Raw genomic sequence first — 12021 nt, forward strand, 5'->3', positions numbered from 1 at the left:
GTTATACTGTAAGCATTATGTTGGATCTAAACTGCTGGAGGATACAGTTTAGTTCAAATGGAGGGAGTGGGGTATTTTAGTGGGGTAGTTAAGTTGAGCCAGAGACAACTTTTTTTGGAAAGCCATATTTTGAAAGCAGTTTACTTCAGATCCAAAGGGATTATCCCCGAGGATGCACTACATCCTGAAATGTAGAGGTATTTAAGTAGAACCCATTACTGTCATGTCATCACTTTAAACACACCATAAGTAAAAACTAGCTCAACTCACCCCGCTCTCCAATGATGTCAAAATCATGGAAAATTTTACATTAAATTGCAATCAGTTAATTTAAATGCATTTTATTTGCTTCACTTGTCACACTGCATTACTAAAGTGAAAAAAGCTAAAAAGTCCAAATTGTACATCAGTAGCGGATTAATCCCTCTCTCTCTCTCTCTCTCTCTCTCTCTCTCTATATATATATATATATATATACATTTCAAACTTTTTCTTTTTATACAATATATCAAATACAAATCAAATCAAGAATGCAAAACAAAACTGTCAGTAAAATGTATTTTTTTTTTTTTATTGTTGTAGTAACCCCATTAATCATTGGTTAATCAAATGAATGTCACCACATGGTGGCACTCTCTCATTATCAATTCACTTTAATGCACTGTAATCTCTTTTACCCAAGTGTAACACAAACAGTCTACAGCAGTATCTGTGCAGTTAAAACATGCTGTGCGATAAAGGAAAGAAAACAGTGCAAGGAATCTGTTTGGTCAGTGCTCTATATCAGTAGGAAATAGTTAATGTTTGCTTTGTTCTTGCAGTCAAAACCATCTGACCGACGCTTCACGAGTCCCGAAGGTGCAGTTGCAAAATAATTGTAGAGAGTGATTCAAAATGCTCTTGTTTCAGGTTTTCCATTGGAGAGTAAAATTTACATTTAGTAAATTAGTTTGATTGAGTAGTTTGATTTTTTTGAAATGTGTTTCGGGTCCAACTCATGAACGTGGTCATACGCTTGACCTTGTATTATCCTTGGGATTTTCTATTGATAGCGTGAAGATTGTTGATACTGTTTTTCCTGACCATAAGACTGTTATTTTAAATTCTAACTTTCCTTGTGTTGCGCCGGGTAATACTGTTTCTGCCTCGATTTCGTCTCGCATACTCAATCCATGTACAGCGAGTAGTTTTTCAGCTGCTTTTAATGTCTCTCCTGTTCTCTGTTTAAGCAGGTTCTTGATTCGATTGGCCCAAGTATTCTGTCTATTATAAATATTAGTTTGTCATCTGGTGTTGTTCTGGCTAGTTTTAAGCACGCTGTTATTCAGCCCCTTTAAAAAAAAAACAGCTTAGACCCATTTGACATGAGTAGTTTTCGTCCGATTTCAAAATTGTGAAAGAAAAAATTGTGCACACACAGCTCAATGACTTTTTAATTAGGAATAACATCTTCGATAGATTCCAGTCAGGTTTTAGAGTTGGTCAGAACCGTCTCTTTTGAGGGTGTCTAATGATATCCTATGAGGTGTTGATTCTGGAAACCGTGTTGTCTTGCTGTTGTTAGATCTTACAGCGGCATTTGATACAGTTGATCATAACATTCTCATTGATCGTCTTAAGGATCAGGTTGGTGTTCAGGGCTTAGCCCTGAAATGGTTCTCTTCCTATTTGAAGGATAGGACTCTTTCAGTCAGCTTAGAGGATTATTTTTCTTCCATTGCCCCCCTTGTGTGTGGGGTTCCACAGGGCTCAATACTGGGACCAATTTTATTTTCCCTTTATATGCTCCCTCTAAGTTCTACTTTTGAAAAATTTGGGATTCAGTATAATCTTTATGCAGATGATTCTCAAATTTATGTACCACTGAAACATGAGCATAAAAGTGCCATTCAGTCTCTTCATGCATGTTTGGCAGAAGTTAAGTGCTGGCTTGCAAATAACTTTCTCCAATTAAATGAGGATAAGACTGAGATCATTTTATTCGGAAATAAGGGGTGTGTGGACGATGACTGCCTGGGGTTGTTTCCTGGGAAAAACGGTCTAGCGTGAGAATCCTTGGAGTCATTTTTGACTCTTCGAGTTTAGATTTGAGCAGCAAATCAGTGCTGTTGTTAATAATAGTTTCTTTGATCTTAGATAAATATCTAAATGGAAATCTATTCTTACTTTTAATTATATGGAGAAGGTTGTTCACGTCTTTGTGTCTTCACGTTTGGATTATTGTAATGTATTGTATCTCGGTGTTAATCAGGCTTCTCTCTCCCGTTAGACTTTTAACGGGTACTAAGAAGAGAGAACACATTACTCCAGTTTTAATTAAACTACATTGGTTACCCATACGATACAGAATTCAATACAAAGCGCTGTTGTACGTTTTTAAGTCTCTGCATGGTCTAGCCCCTGAGTATGTATTGCTTTGTAAGTGTGTATGTCATATGTCTGTTTTTTGTTTTTATGTTTCTCTTTTATACTTTCTGTACAGCACTTTGTTCCACTTGTGGTGTTGGAAGTGCTTTATAAATAAAGTTGAGTCGAGTAAAGAATCCTGATTGTGCTTCTTAGAGACAAATCTCAAGAACAACAGAAGCTACACTGAACATGTGTTTACAGGTGTACCTCATATCATTATGTGCATATTCACAGAAATAGCTTGCAAAATAAGGCAGTGCTTCTGTGGAAACTTTTGTTATATCCTGTTACACAGGAACAACACATTATTATTTTTTTAAACTCACAAACAATCTGTCATGTCAAATTCTGGTAGTCATTAAAGGGATGGGAAATCTGGCAGCCTCATATTGGAAATATGTTGATGTAGGTCAAGATGGTCAACCAATGAATTAATCGACCAGTCAATTATTGATCAGTTTTAACCATTAAGCTGTAACTTTGTCAATATCATCAGATGGCCTGGGACTTCTTCTGTGGCACAGCTTAATGATATTTACATCTTAGATACCGAGCGAAGGCTTGTCGATACGTCTTGTTGAAAAGGGTGTAGATCAGAGGATTCACTCCAGAGGAGATATATCCCACCCAGACAAAAAAGTGAATGAGGTCATGGAGAAGCTCGCTGCAGTTGTCCTGACAGATGGCGATCAGCACATTGGTGATGAAGAACGGACACCACATGACCAGGAAGAGAAAGAAGACGATCCCCAAGACTTTGGAGGCTCGACGCTCATTGTTCAAAGACTGAATCGTGCCACGTCTGCTGTTGTTTCGTGCACCTTGTGCAGGCTTGTTGAAGGAGGACTTGATGTTCAGCAGACTTGTTTCACTTCTCTGAACAGATAAATGTTTGCTGCTCTCTTGAGGGAAGGAAGCGCTGTGCCTCTGGAGATGATGGAGAGTAAGGTAATAGCAGACCACCATGATGACCAGAGGAACGAAGAAGGCCACGGATGAGCCAACAAGGACGAAACGAGGCTCATTCAGGGTGCAAGTGCTGTTTACAAACACCTTCTTCTTGTCCTGGAAACCCATTACTGGAATGGGCAGCGACAACACTGCAAGAAAAAGAGCAAGAAGAAAGACGAATCAGTTCAGAAAGCATGTTCGCATCCCACAGATTAAATGAAAGTGTTAACACATTTACTATTGTGAACAGTCACAAAAAGCCATTTCATTTCAGGTTGCCACACTAAAAAAAAGAAAAGCAATTTAATATCTATAATGTTTAATGACCTGTTATTGATTTATAACACATAAACATGTATGTGAGTCCCATTCTAAAACTGCAGATTTTGAAATGTTAAATGAAGCATAAAAATAAATCATACAAAAAAATAAATTATGCTATATTTTTTTGGTCAGTTTTGTAGTGGGTCTAACTGATCAATTGATTTTCTCTGTATTTTCAGTGAAACAGTGAAAAATAATAAATCTAAACTTTTTATTTTATTTCTATCTTTTAATAAAAAGCACCCAGTTTGTTTCACTGTGCAATCCAGGGACATATGTTCAATAAATAAGTTTGCTATATAATACCAAACCAAGGGTATATAGAATGGAAGTCAGATCTGAAATGGAAAATTGTGACAGACTTTTAGTGTGAGGCAAAGCAGTATTTGCATGACTTGCAAAGACAAATATCTATTGGTCCAGAGACCAGTAGTAGAGCATTTGCTCATAAAAAGTCAAAAGATAAATGCACCAACCCCTTTCCACAAAAAAAACAAGACAACAGCACAATTTTTGTGCACATCTGTCCCACAACAGATACACAACTTCAACATTATGAACAACAAATTCTAGCATTGTATCGCTACTCATTATAAGACATACTAAGATAATGAAAACTCCTGACCAAGAATGCATCTTCTGGATATGGTGCATGCATGACTGCAAACTTTTTCTAAATTAGCCTTAGCGAAAAGTTTTGCAAAACCTCTAACAAACAAGAGATGCTCATATGGTTGGTGAGTGTTAAGCACAAAACCATAAGAAGAACGGTGCAGAAATATCAATCTTTATGCATCAGAAATGCTAAAATCATTCAGAAAATATGGCTGACGGAGCCAAAAGGTGCACAGTCCTGATGCAGCAGTAATTGCTTCTCTTGTCAGTTCCTGTTCGTGCTGTGTACTCTCTAGGTTCAGATGTCAAGCAAAGTCCTTGGCGCACCGGGAAGCACACAGAAACAGGGTCAGAACGCTCGCCTGACTAATGTGTTGATTCAGTACTGTATATCATCATTAACCACAACAACATCTGTTGTATTTCTGAGCTGGATGCTTCATTCTCACCTACAGAAACCGTCCAGACACTGATTATTTTGATCATGGTCTTGTGAAGTGTGTTGCTCTGGCTGTATTTGATTGGATTACGGATGCCGATATAGCGGTCCAGAGAGATGGCGCACAGGTGCATGATGGAGGCTGTGGAGAAGAGCACGTCAAGGAAGATCCACAAGGGACACAGCAGTTCAGGGAGAGGCCAGGTGTGATCTGGAAACAGACGACAAGAGGAGACGTTTCAGAGACACACGAGGAGAGTTAATAAACCATTCTAACACTTTAGTTTAGGGAACTAAAATCACTATCAACTCGTTGCTTATTAGCATGCATATTACTAGAATATTGGACGTCTTTTGAGTTTTGCAGCCTGGGTAGCCTTTAGTTGTTCTTTTTTTTGTAGTATAGTACTTACTGTAAAGAATAGTAATTAGAGCGGCTGGCATTACTAGGAATCCCACCAGCATGTCTGCCACGGCCAGTGAGCACAGGAAGTAGTTGGTGGCATTGTGCAGTTTTCTCTCGATGGACACGGCCATAATTACCAGTATATTCCCAGCAACAGTAAAAAAAATAAACCCCAGAATGAACAGGGCTGGCCAGTTCTTCTCCGTAGGTTGTGTGTCCTCTAATTCTGTGAGGTTGGATTTGAAACTGCTGTGGTTGAGGTCCGAAGAGACATCCCAGGGATGAGTAACGTTCAACGAGGCCATTGTGGTAGAAGTTAAACTGAAGTCTGATAGGGCTCTCAGCAGCAGCTGTCAGTGTTAATTCAGTGCGATCAGTCTCAGGTGTCTTCTGGCCGTCTCTGTTAGAACTGCTTACTCTTGAGCTTGTGCATCCTACACCTAAAACAGATGGAAATACAGGTTAGACAGACACACAGATCAGATCAGATAGACATGTGTTACTCTGACAACTGTCTGAACCCGGGCTTTATTTCAAAGCCTCTGTATAATGAGCACTGTATTATTATCATTATTTGTTATTATTGGTATTATCATCATTATAAAGACAGCATGAGAGCATGCATATTGTTGCATCACATTGTATTTGAATATTGCACTTTACCCAGTAAAGTTATACCTACTTGTTATATCTTGTCTCAGTTTGAATCCAACCTGGCATAACTCACTGTACTGTTAATAAACACATAAACACCTTAGTTCATATTTGTGAGGGATAAACTTTCAGTCTTTACAATGACATGAGCTGTATAATGTTCCTAGATCACTTATATTAATTAACTCACAACTTTCAAACCCCTTTTATTGTCAAGAAATATGTTTCATTAGCTAAACAACTGGCAACAGAACAATTCTGTACTTCTGTCCTTCACAGCCTTGTTTTCATTCCTGATGCAGCGGCAAGTGTGAGCAAGATTTTTAATTATTATGTTCCTCACACAAAGTTATCTAGACTAGGAATGTAACATGGTCTACATTTATAGGTAATGGTATTTTGTGTATTTATGTCCTTTCTGGAGCAGTGTACATAACTGTATGAAGATAAGGCATTAACATTATCCTCTTTTATGTTTTCTAGGGAAGAAAGAAGGACATAAGGGTGTGGAACAACTCGAGGGTGAGTTATGTTGAAAGCACTCATTATTAGGAAAAGTGTTCCTATGTGTGTGATTCTTTTCTTCAAACTGGGATGATGAGAAGTGTAACTAAATCTGACTTGATTTGCATAGCTCACATTGATTTGCCTGTTATCACCAAGAAACTGCTGTCTTGACTTGTAGTCTGTAATATTTCTTAATCTTTCACTTTTGGCCTTTGGCAAAACATGACTCAGTGATTGTCAAACTGCATGTGTATTACAGAAATTAGAAGGAATACATTTTTAATTTGCAAAGGTTTCGCAAAAAAGAAGAGAAGAGGAGAAGAGAAGAGTGTGTGAACTTCACGTGTTTTTATGCATATATTCAGTAACTTTTTACAGGGAAAATGAGCATAAAAATTACTATAGTAATTTATAGTAAATACTAGTGTTTTTGAACTAGTGTATTATACTGTATATATTATAGTATTTATAACACTTTGTTAATGAATGCTACAGAATACTGTAGTATTAACTAAAGTGAACCGATAAAATGAAATAAATACTGTGATATACTTCAGTTTTTACTACAGTAAACTGTAGTGTATTTTAGTATATTAGACTATACCCTATACAAAATATAGTACAGTAATTTGTTTAATTAGTATGGTTGTTATATTACCACAGCAAAGTATTTTACTTTAGTATAGTTCAAAAGCACTAGTATTTACTATAAAATAGTATTTTTTTCATGTGGGTCGTGTGTCTGTCTCCTGACAGTTTTAGATCCGGTCAGTTTTGTGTTCTGCGCGAGACTCAAATGCTCCTCACACAAATTTAAAGGCTGCTGTCGGTTAATGAAGATTTGATGAAAGAACTCGCGGCTCGATTGGATTCTCGTCGTGTCAGAAAGTGCCATCGCCATTTCTGATTTCACTTTTGTTACTGTCGCTGTGGTAATTGGTAAGGAAAACGGGCTTGACTCCGGTTGCACGTTCATACACACATTATTCTAAACACAAGTGTTAGCTGCTGTGTGAACGGGACATTCGGAGACATACACCTGTAAAGAAAATGTGGTTGACAATCCCAAAAACTGACAGTGTGAACGTAGCCCTTAACTGCTATCCTCTCGGCATTTAAGAACTCTGCCAGAAATGCCAGTCGGGCGAGAACTAGTTCAGCAGTAAATCAGTTCAGCCCTTAAAGAGTAAACGTCAATGCAAAGCAGCACTTGTGCACTTCACTCTCAACTTGTTTTTTGTCAACAGACATTTACAATATTTTTTTCTTAATGGATTAATAATGCAATCTTTGTTTTATATGGCAGGGAAATGCATGCAAATTGTTTGAAAATATATGTGACCTTGGACCACAAAACCAGTCTTAAGTGTACATTTTTTGGGAATTTAGATTTATACATCAATCTGAATAAATACACTTTCCATTAATGTATGGTTTATTAGGATCTGACAATATTTGGACGAGATACAGCTATTTGAAAATCTCCTTTAAAGTTGTCCAAATGAAGTTTTTAGCAATGCAAGTTACTGATCAAAAAATAAGTTTTGATATATTTACGGTAGGAAATGTACAAAATACCTTCATGGAACATGATCTTTACTTAATATACTAATGATTTTTGGCATAAAAGAAAAATGGATAAATTTGACTCATACAATGTTTTTCTCATAGCTATTGCTACAAATATAACCCAGCGACTTAAGACTGCTTTTGTTCTCCAGGGTCACATATGGATTTTTGCATTTATTACTCACAAATTATGGACAAAAGTCACAGTTATGCACAAAAACAATCTGACAAAAAACATGTGCACAAAAAAAGTGTTTGTTGCATGAAGCATGTTAGTGAATTTACTGACAAATTTGTTTTTTTAAGCAAAGATCCCTATAGGCAATCCTAAAATAAGTGAGAAAAAATCCTAAGAATAACAACAAAAGCCTCCCGCAAAAATACAATAACTATGGTGGATAAAGCGTCATGGTTTAATCCTACTTTGCTGCTTCAGGGTATGAACACATTGCAATTAATGAATTAAAATACGCAACAAGATATTCATGACTTCAAGCTTTAGAGAAGCTTGGTGATGCAATAAGACAATCACCAAAGCACACTAAGAATTAAAATAAAGTATGGCTGAAAAAGAAGAAAATGCGTGTTTTCCTGAGTACCGACCTTAAGTCAAATGAGATGCATAACCTAAAGAGTGCTGTGCCATCAAGACAACCCTGAAATATTGATAAACTGAAGGTTTGTGGGGAGGGATGGTCAAAAGTCTTATAAGCTAGCTGCAGGAAATGTTTAGTGGAGGTATTCCTGCAAAAGGAAGATGTATAGGTTACTAAATTCACTTACTTTCCTTAAATGATTTCTTAGTTTATGCAACAAAGATGTAAAAATCCCAACAGGTTTTCACAAACCTATAGGCTATCATGTCTCTAATGTATGTATCAGGTGAGTCATGTTCACTGCTGGCTGCCAATATTACTCTTTGTCATAAAGTTTAATGATCATACCAAACCTGTTACAAAAAGAAAAGAAAAGAAAGGGCAAGCTGGGGCATCAGAGGCCGGATTAACGAAATATCTTTTAAAAATTCTTAAGACAAATTCCAAGAAGTTTATTCATAAATAAAATTCTTAAGAAATGTTTTTGAGAACATCGTTGTTTTTCTCAAGAGGAAAATCACAGGCCTCAAGAATACCACAACACCACAGACATGCTTTTTCCTTCATGAAATAATGACTTAAAAACCACTAAAAAACGGTTGCATTACATAACGTTAGATGTTATGTGAAATGTGACAAAACCAGAATGGCACTCTCTACTCTCTGCAGAACTTGTTACATGGTCCAAATTTACATTACAGTCCAATATTATACTTATGTTTACCCTTTCGTCTAGATGAAACTGAAAGACAAACACGTTTGCTGGTGTTCAGCTACTGTAAATCTAATAATATTTCTGTTTTTGGATAATTAAAACATATTTCAATATGGTGTTACTGTAGACTTGTCTTATTCAGTTCTGTATTACGTGAGATCTTGAACTAGTTTAGCAATTTTGAAAAGAGTATGTAAATGTGCAAACCTGTCAGACTTGTGTTCCTGTTTTGTTGTGTTTCGGTCCCCATGTGCTCCACGTGACACAGTTTCTCTCTTGTTTGATTGTGTTTAATTGATTCAGGTGTGTCTTGTCAATAACTCTCGTTTTGTCATGTATTTAAACTGGTGTTTGGCCTATGTTCCCTGTCTGGTATTGGTCATCTCCTGAGGGTGTTATGTGTGTCTCCTGTCCACCCTGCGTTGCCCTTCGGTTTGTCTATTAAAGATAATTATTTATTTAATTATTCCTGTGACTCTTATGTATCCGCGTTCCTTGCTCCAACGTAGTATCACTGAGAACAAAGAACAAAACCGGCCTGTAGAGCTTTGTGGTTATGTCTGGGTGGGAAAAATAATTTTTGCAATAGTTGTTGAATGCATTTGGACTGCTGTGGTGCAGTAAAGAAGAACTGTATTCTCAAGAATGTTTTGTGAACACAATTCCAGGACAATGTCAAGAATACAGTTTCATACAGTTCTAGTACAGCTGTCAATGCCAGCGGGTCGTATTGAGGTGTACTCAGATTTCCTTATCAAATGTAACTGGGAGTTTTGAAAAGGACGCTTTTTCTAAATTTAACTCTGAAATATATTTCTTGTCTAAATGATTTCAGACTGCTGTGGCCACCTGCTGTCCTGAATTTAACTTTATGTGTAACATTCAGAAAACAAGTTTTCAATATGTTGCACTTCATAGACACTGGTTAATTTGTCAAACAGTTTGGAGAAGATAAGACCTGGTACAAGCATGACATTGATGTTACTGATCTTTAAAATAGTCTCGTGAATAAACCTGTTCAGGATGAATGACAAGCGAGATATTATTATTAATGTCCTAAATTTACTCTAACTTTACTAATAAAAATCAAATAAAATGACAACTAGTTATTATAAAATTGCTATTATAGGGGAGAAAGAGGCTGTCACACTTTTTTTTCAGAAAGCAATTTGCATGGTAGCTTTAATTTTGAAACTCGCATTTGTTTTGAATGCAGAAAAAAAAGTTATTGAACATTTCCAGCGTTATTGCCAAATGTGTCGTTATTGTCAAAATGTATAATGATTATAAAACACAAAATTGATGAATTAAGCAATACAGTATGTGATATGTCGAATCGTTTCCCAACAGAAACTCGGTAAAATAAATGTATGCCTTCATATAGTTTGTAAAATCTTGTCTGAACGTCGTTGTACGACAATATTTTGGTTTGGATGAAAAATTATTTTCTTATATAAGAGAATTTTGAATTAGATGCCCGAAACCGACATGCAATTCCACCGCAAAAAGAAAGAAAAAAACTTTATAGGCAAAATTATTTTGGACATTTAGCCTTAGTTATTGAGATGAGCTGTTATAACTCTTCAGCTCATGAATCTCCTGTTGTATAAATACCAAAGACTACTAAACTGAACCCAGTCAAACGCAGAAGCAGCACACAGTCTTACCTTCTCCTCGTGGACGCGCTCTTCGCGCTGTGCTCGTGCTGTCTCTCAGTGAGCGCGCGCGCGCTTCATTTATCAGCGCTGCAATGAGGGCAGGACATTACATGACAAACCTGCTGTCTCAATATTATCCGTTCCTGACGCACAATCAGACTAGAGCTGGTGTGTAGCCTAGAAGAAACACCTGTGATTCACAACTAGACTACTTGCTAATGAACTTGCATTCACATAAAGCAGCCAATGTGGACAAGTTTGGTTGAGCAATGGCAAGATGTTGTATTTTCAGGAATAAACTGTTGCAGAAAAAGTTATGTAATGCAAAATGTAATGTGTAGCCTAATCGCAAAACTCATTACAGATGCAGTGGAGTAAAGACAGATACTAATTCAAATATAGTGAAGTTGTTGATATCTTTGATACTGATACTGATCTTTGATAAAGCTACAGAGTATCCAAAAAAAAAATACTCAACAGTAATTAATAATTTACTCAAATACTTTACACCTCTGGTCCGCACTATAATTTGACAATTTTTTGTCATTTTTACAAATCAGATTTGTGTCATGACTAATTTCATGTCATGATTTCAAACCATGCTCCTCCAAACGGTTTGAAAAATAAAAAGAAAGGAGACTTTTAAACTGTTACCGTGCGTGGGTTGATTTTTCCCGAGGGTTAAAAGTTTTCAATATTGCATAACTTACATTTGACTGAACGCTTGTATTAAAACATTTTGCATTCAACCTGTGACAGAACTGCGCGGTTTATTTTATTAAAGGGGGCCTTAGAGCTGTGTTTATGATCAATGTGCAGAATGTGCTCTACATCGGGCTGTTATTGACTGGCATGTGCTTCATTTGTCACGCAAACCTGCAGGACCTGGCAACCTTGGCTGTATGAAGCAAAGCAGACGCTTTCATTTTAGAATTGTATCGTAGCTACGTTTTCCATCTTAACTAAATCATTTTGATTTATATAAAAAAGCAAAACGACAGTGAGGAAGGTGTGCGGTGGAAAAGTAATATAAACTGCTATTTTTTTCTGGTGTTCAGGGCTCACACAGAGAGAGGCGTCTTAAAACGCTTGAACACTGTATTTGCCTTATTTTGTTTATTTTGTTTTTAGTTAACTAAATTTTTTTTTATTTTATTCAGACACCAGATATGTTTTTT

The 12021-nt window shown here is 36.6% G+C and overlaps 1 protein-coding gene across 1 annotated transcript; it reads right to left on the reverse strand.

Moving 5' to 3' along the window:
• Window positions 1–515: 515 nt before the first annotated feature.
• On the reverse strand, window positions 516–5580 carry LOC113063909 (5-hydroxytryptamine receptor 2C). Its single transcript, XM_026234335.1, has 4 exons — window positions 5152–5580; window positions 4749–4949; window positions 2837–3509; window positions 516–2758 (listed from the first exon to the last, which is right to left on the reverse strand). Exons 1-3 carry the CDS (start codon window positions 5447–5449, stop codon window positions 2935–2937), a joined length of 1074 nt encoding a protein of 357 aa, XP_026090120.1. The 5' UTR covers window positions 5450–5580; the 3' UTR covers window positions 516–2758; window positions 2837–2934.
• Between the last annotated feature and the right edge of the window lie 6441 nt (window positions 5581–12021).

The sequence above is a fragment of the Carassius auratus genome, chromosome 46, assembly GCF_003368295.1.
Source record: "Carassius auratus strain Wakin chromosome 46, ASM336829v1, whole genome shotgun sequence".
In the NCBI taxonomy this organism is placed as follows: domain Eukaryota; kingdom Metazoa; phylum Chordata; class Actinopteri; order Cypriniformes; family Cyprinidae; genus Carassius; species Carassius auratus.

What these genes read in the sequence shown, in the direction of transcription:
- LOC113063909 (XM_026234335.1), bottom strand. Translation starts at nt 5,449, where the DNA reads ATGGCCTCGTTGAACGTTACTCATCCCTGGGATGTCTCTTCGGACCTC. An exon ending in TCTAATTACTATTCTTTACA is followed by an intron (nt 4,950 to 5,151) that starts GTAAGTACTATA and finishes GTCTGTTTCCAG; the next exon opens with ATCACACCTGGCCTCTCCCT. An exon ending in TGTCTGGACGGTTTCTGTAG is followed by an intron (nt 3,510 to 4,748) that starts GTGAGAATGAAG and finishes TTTTTCTTGCAG; the next exon opens with TGTTGTCGCTGCCCATTCCA.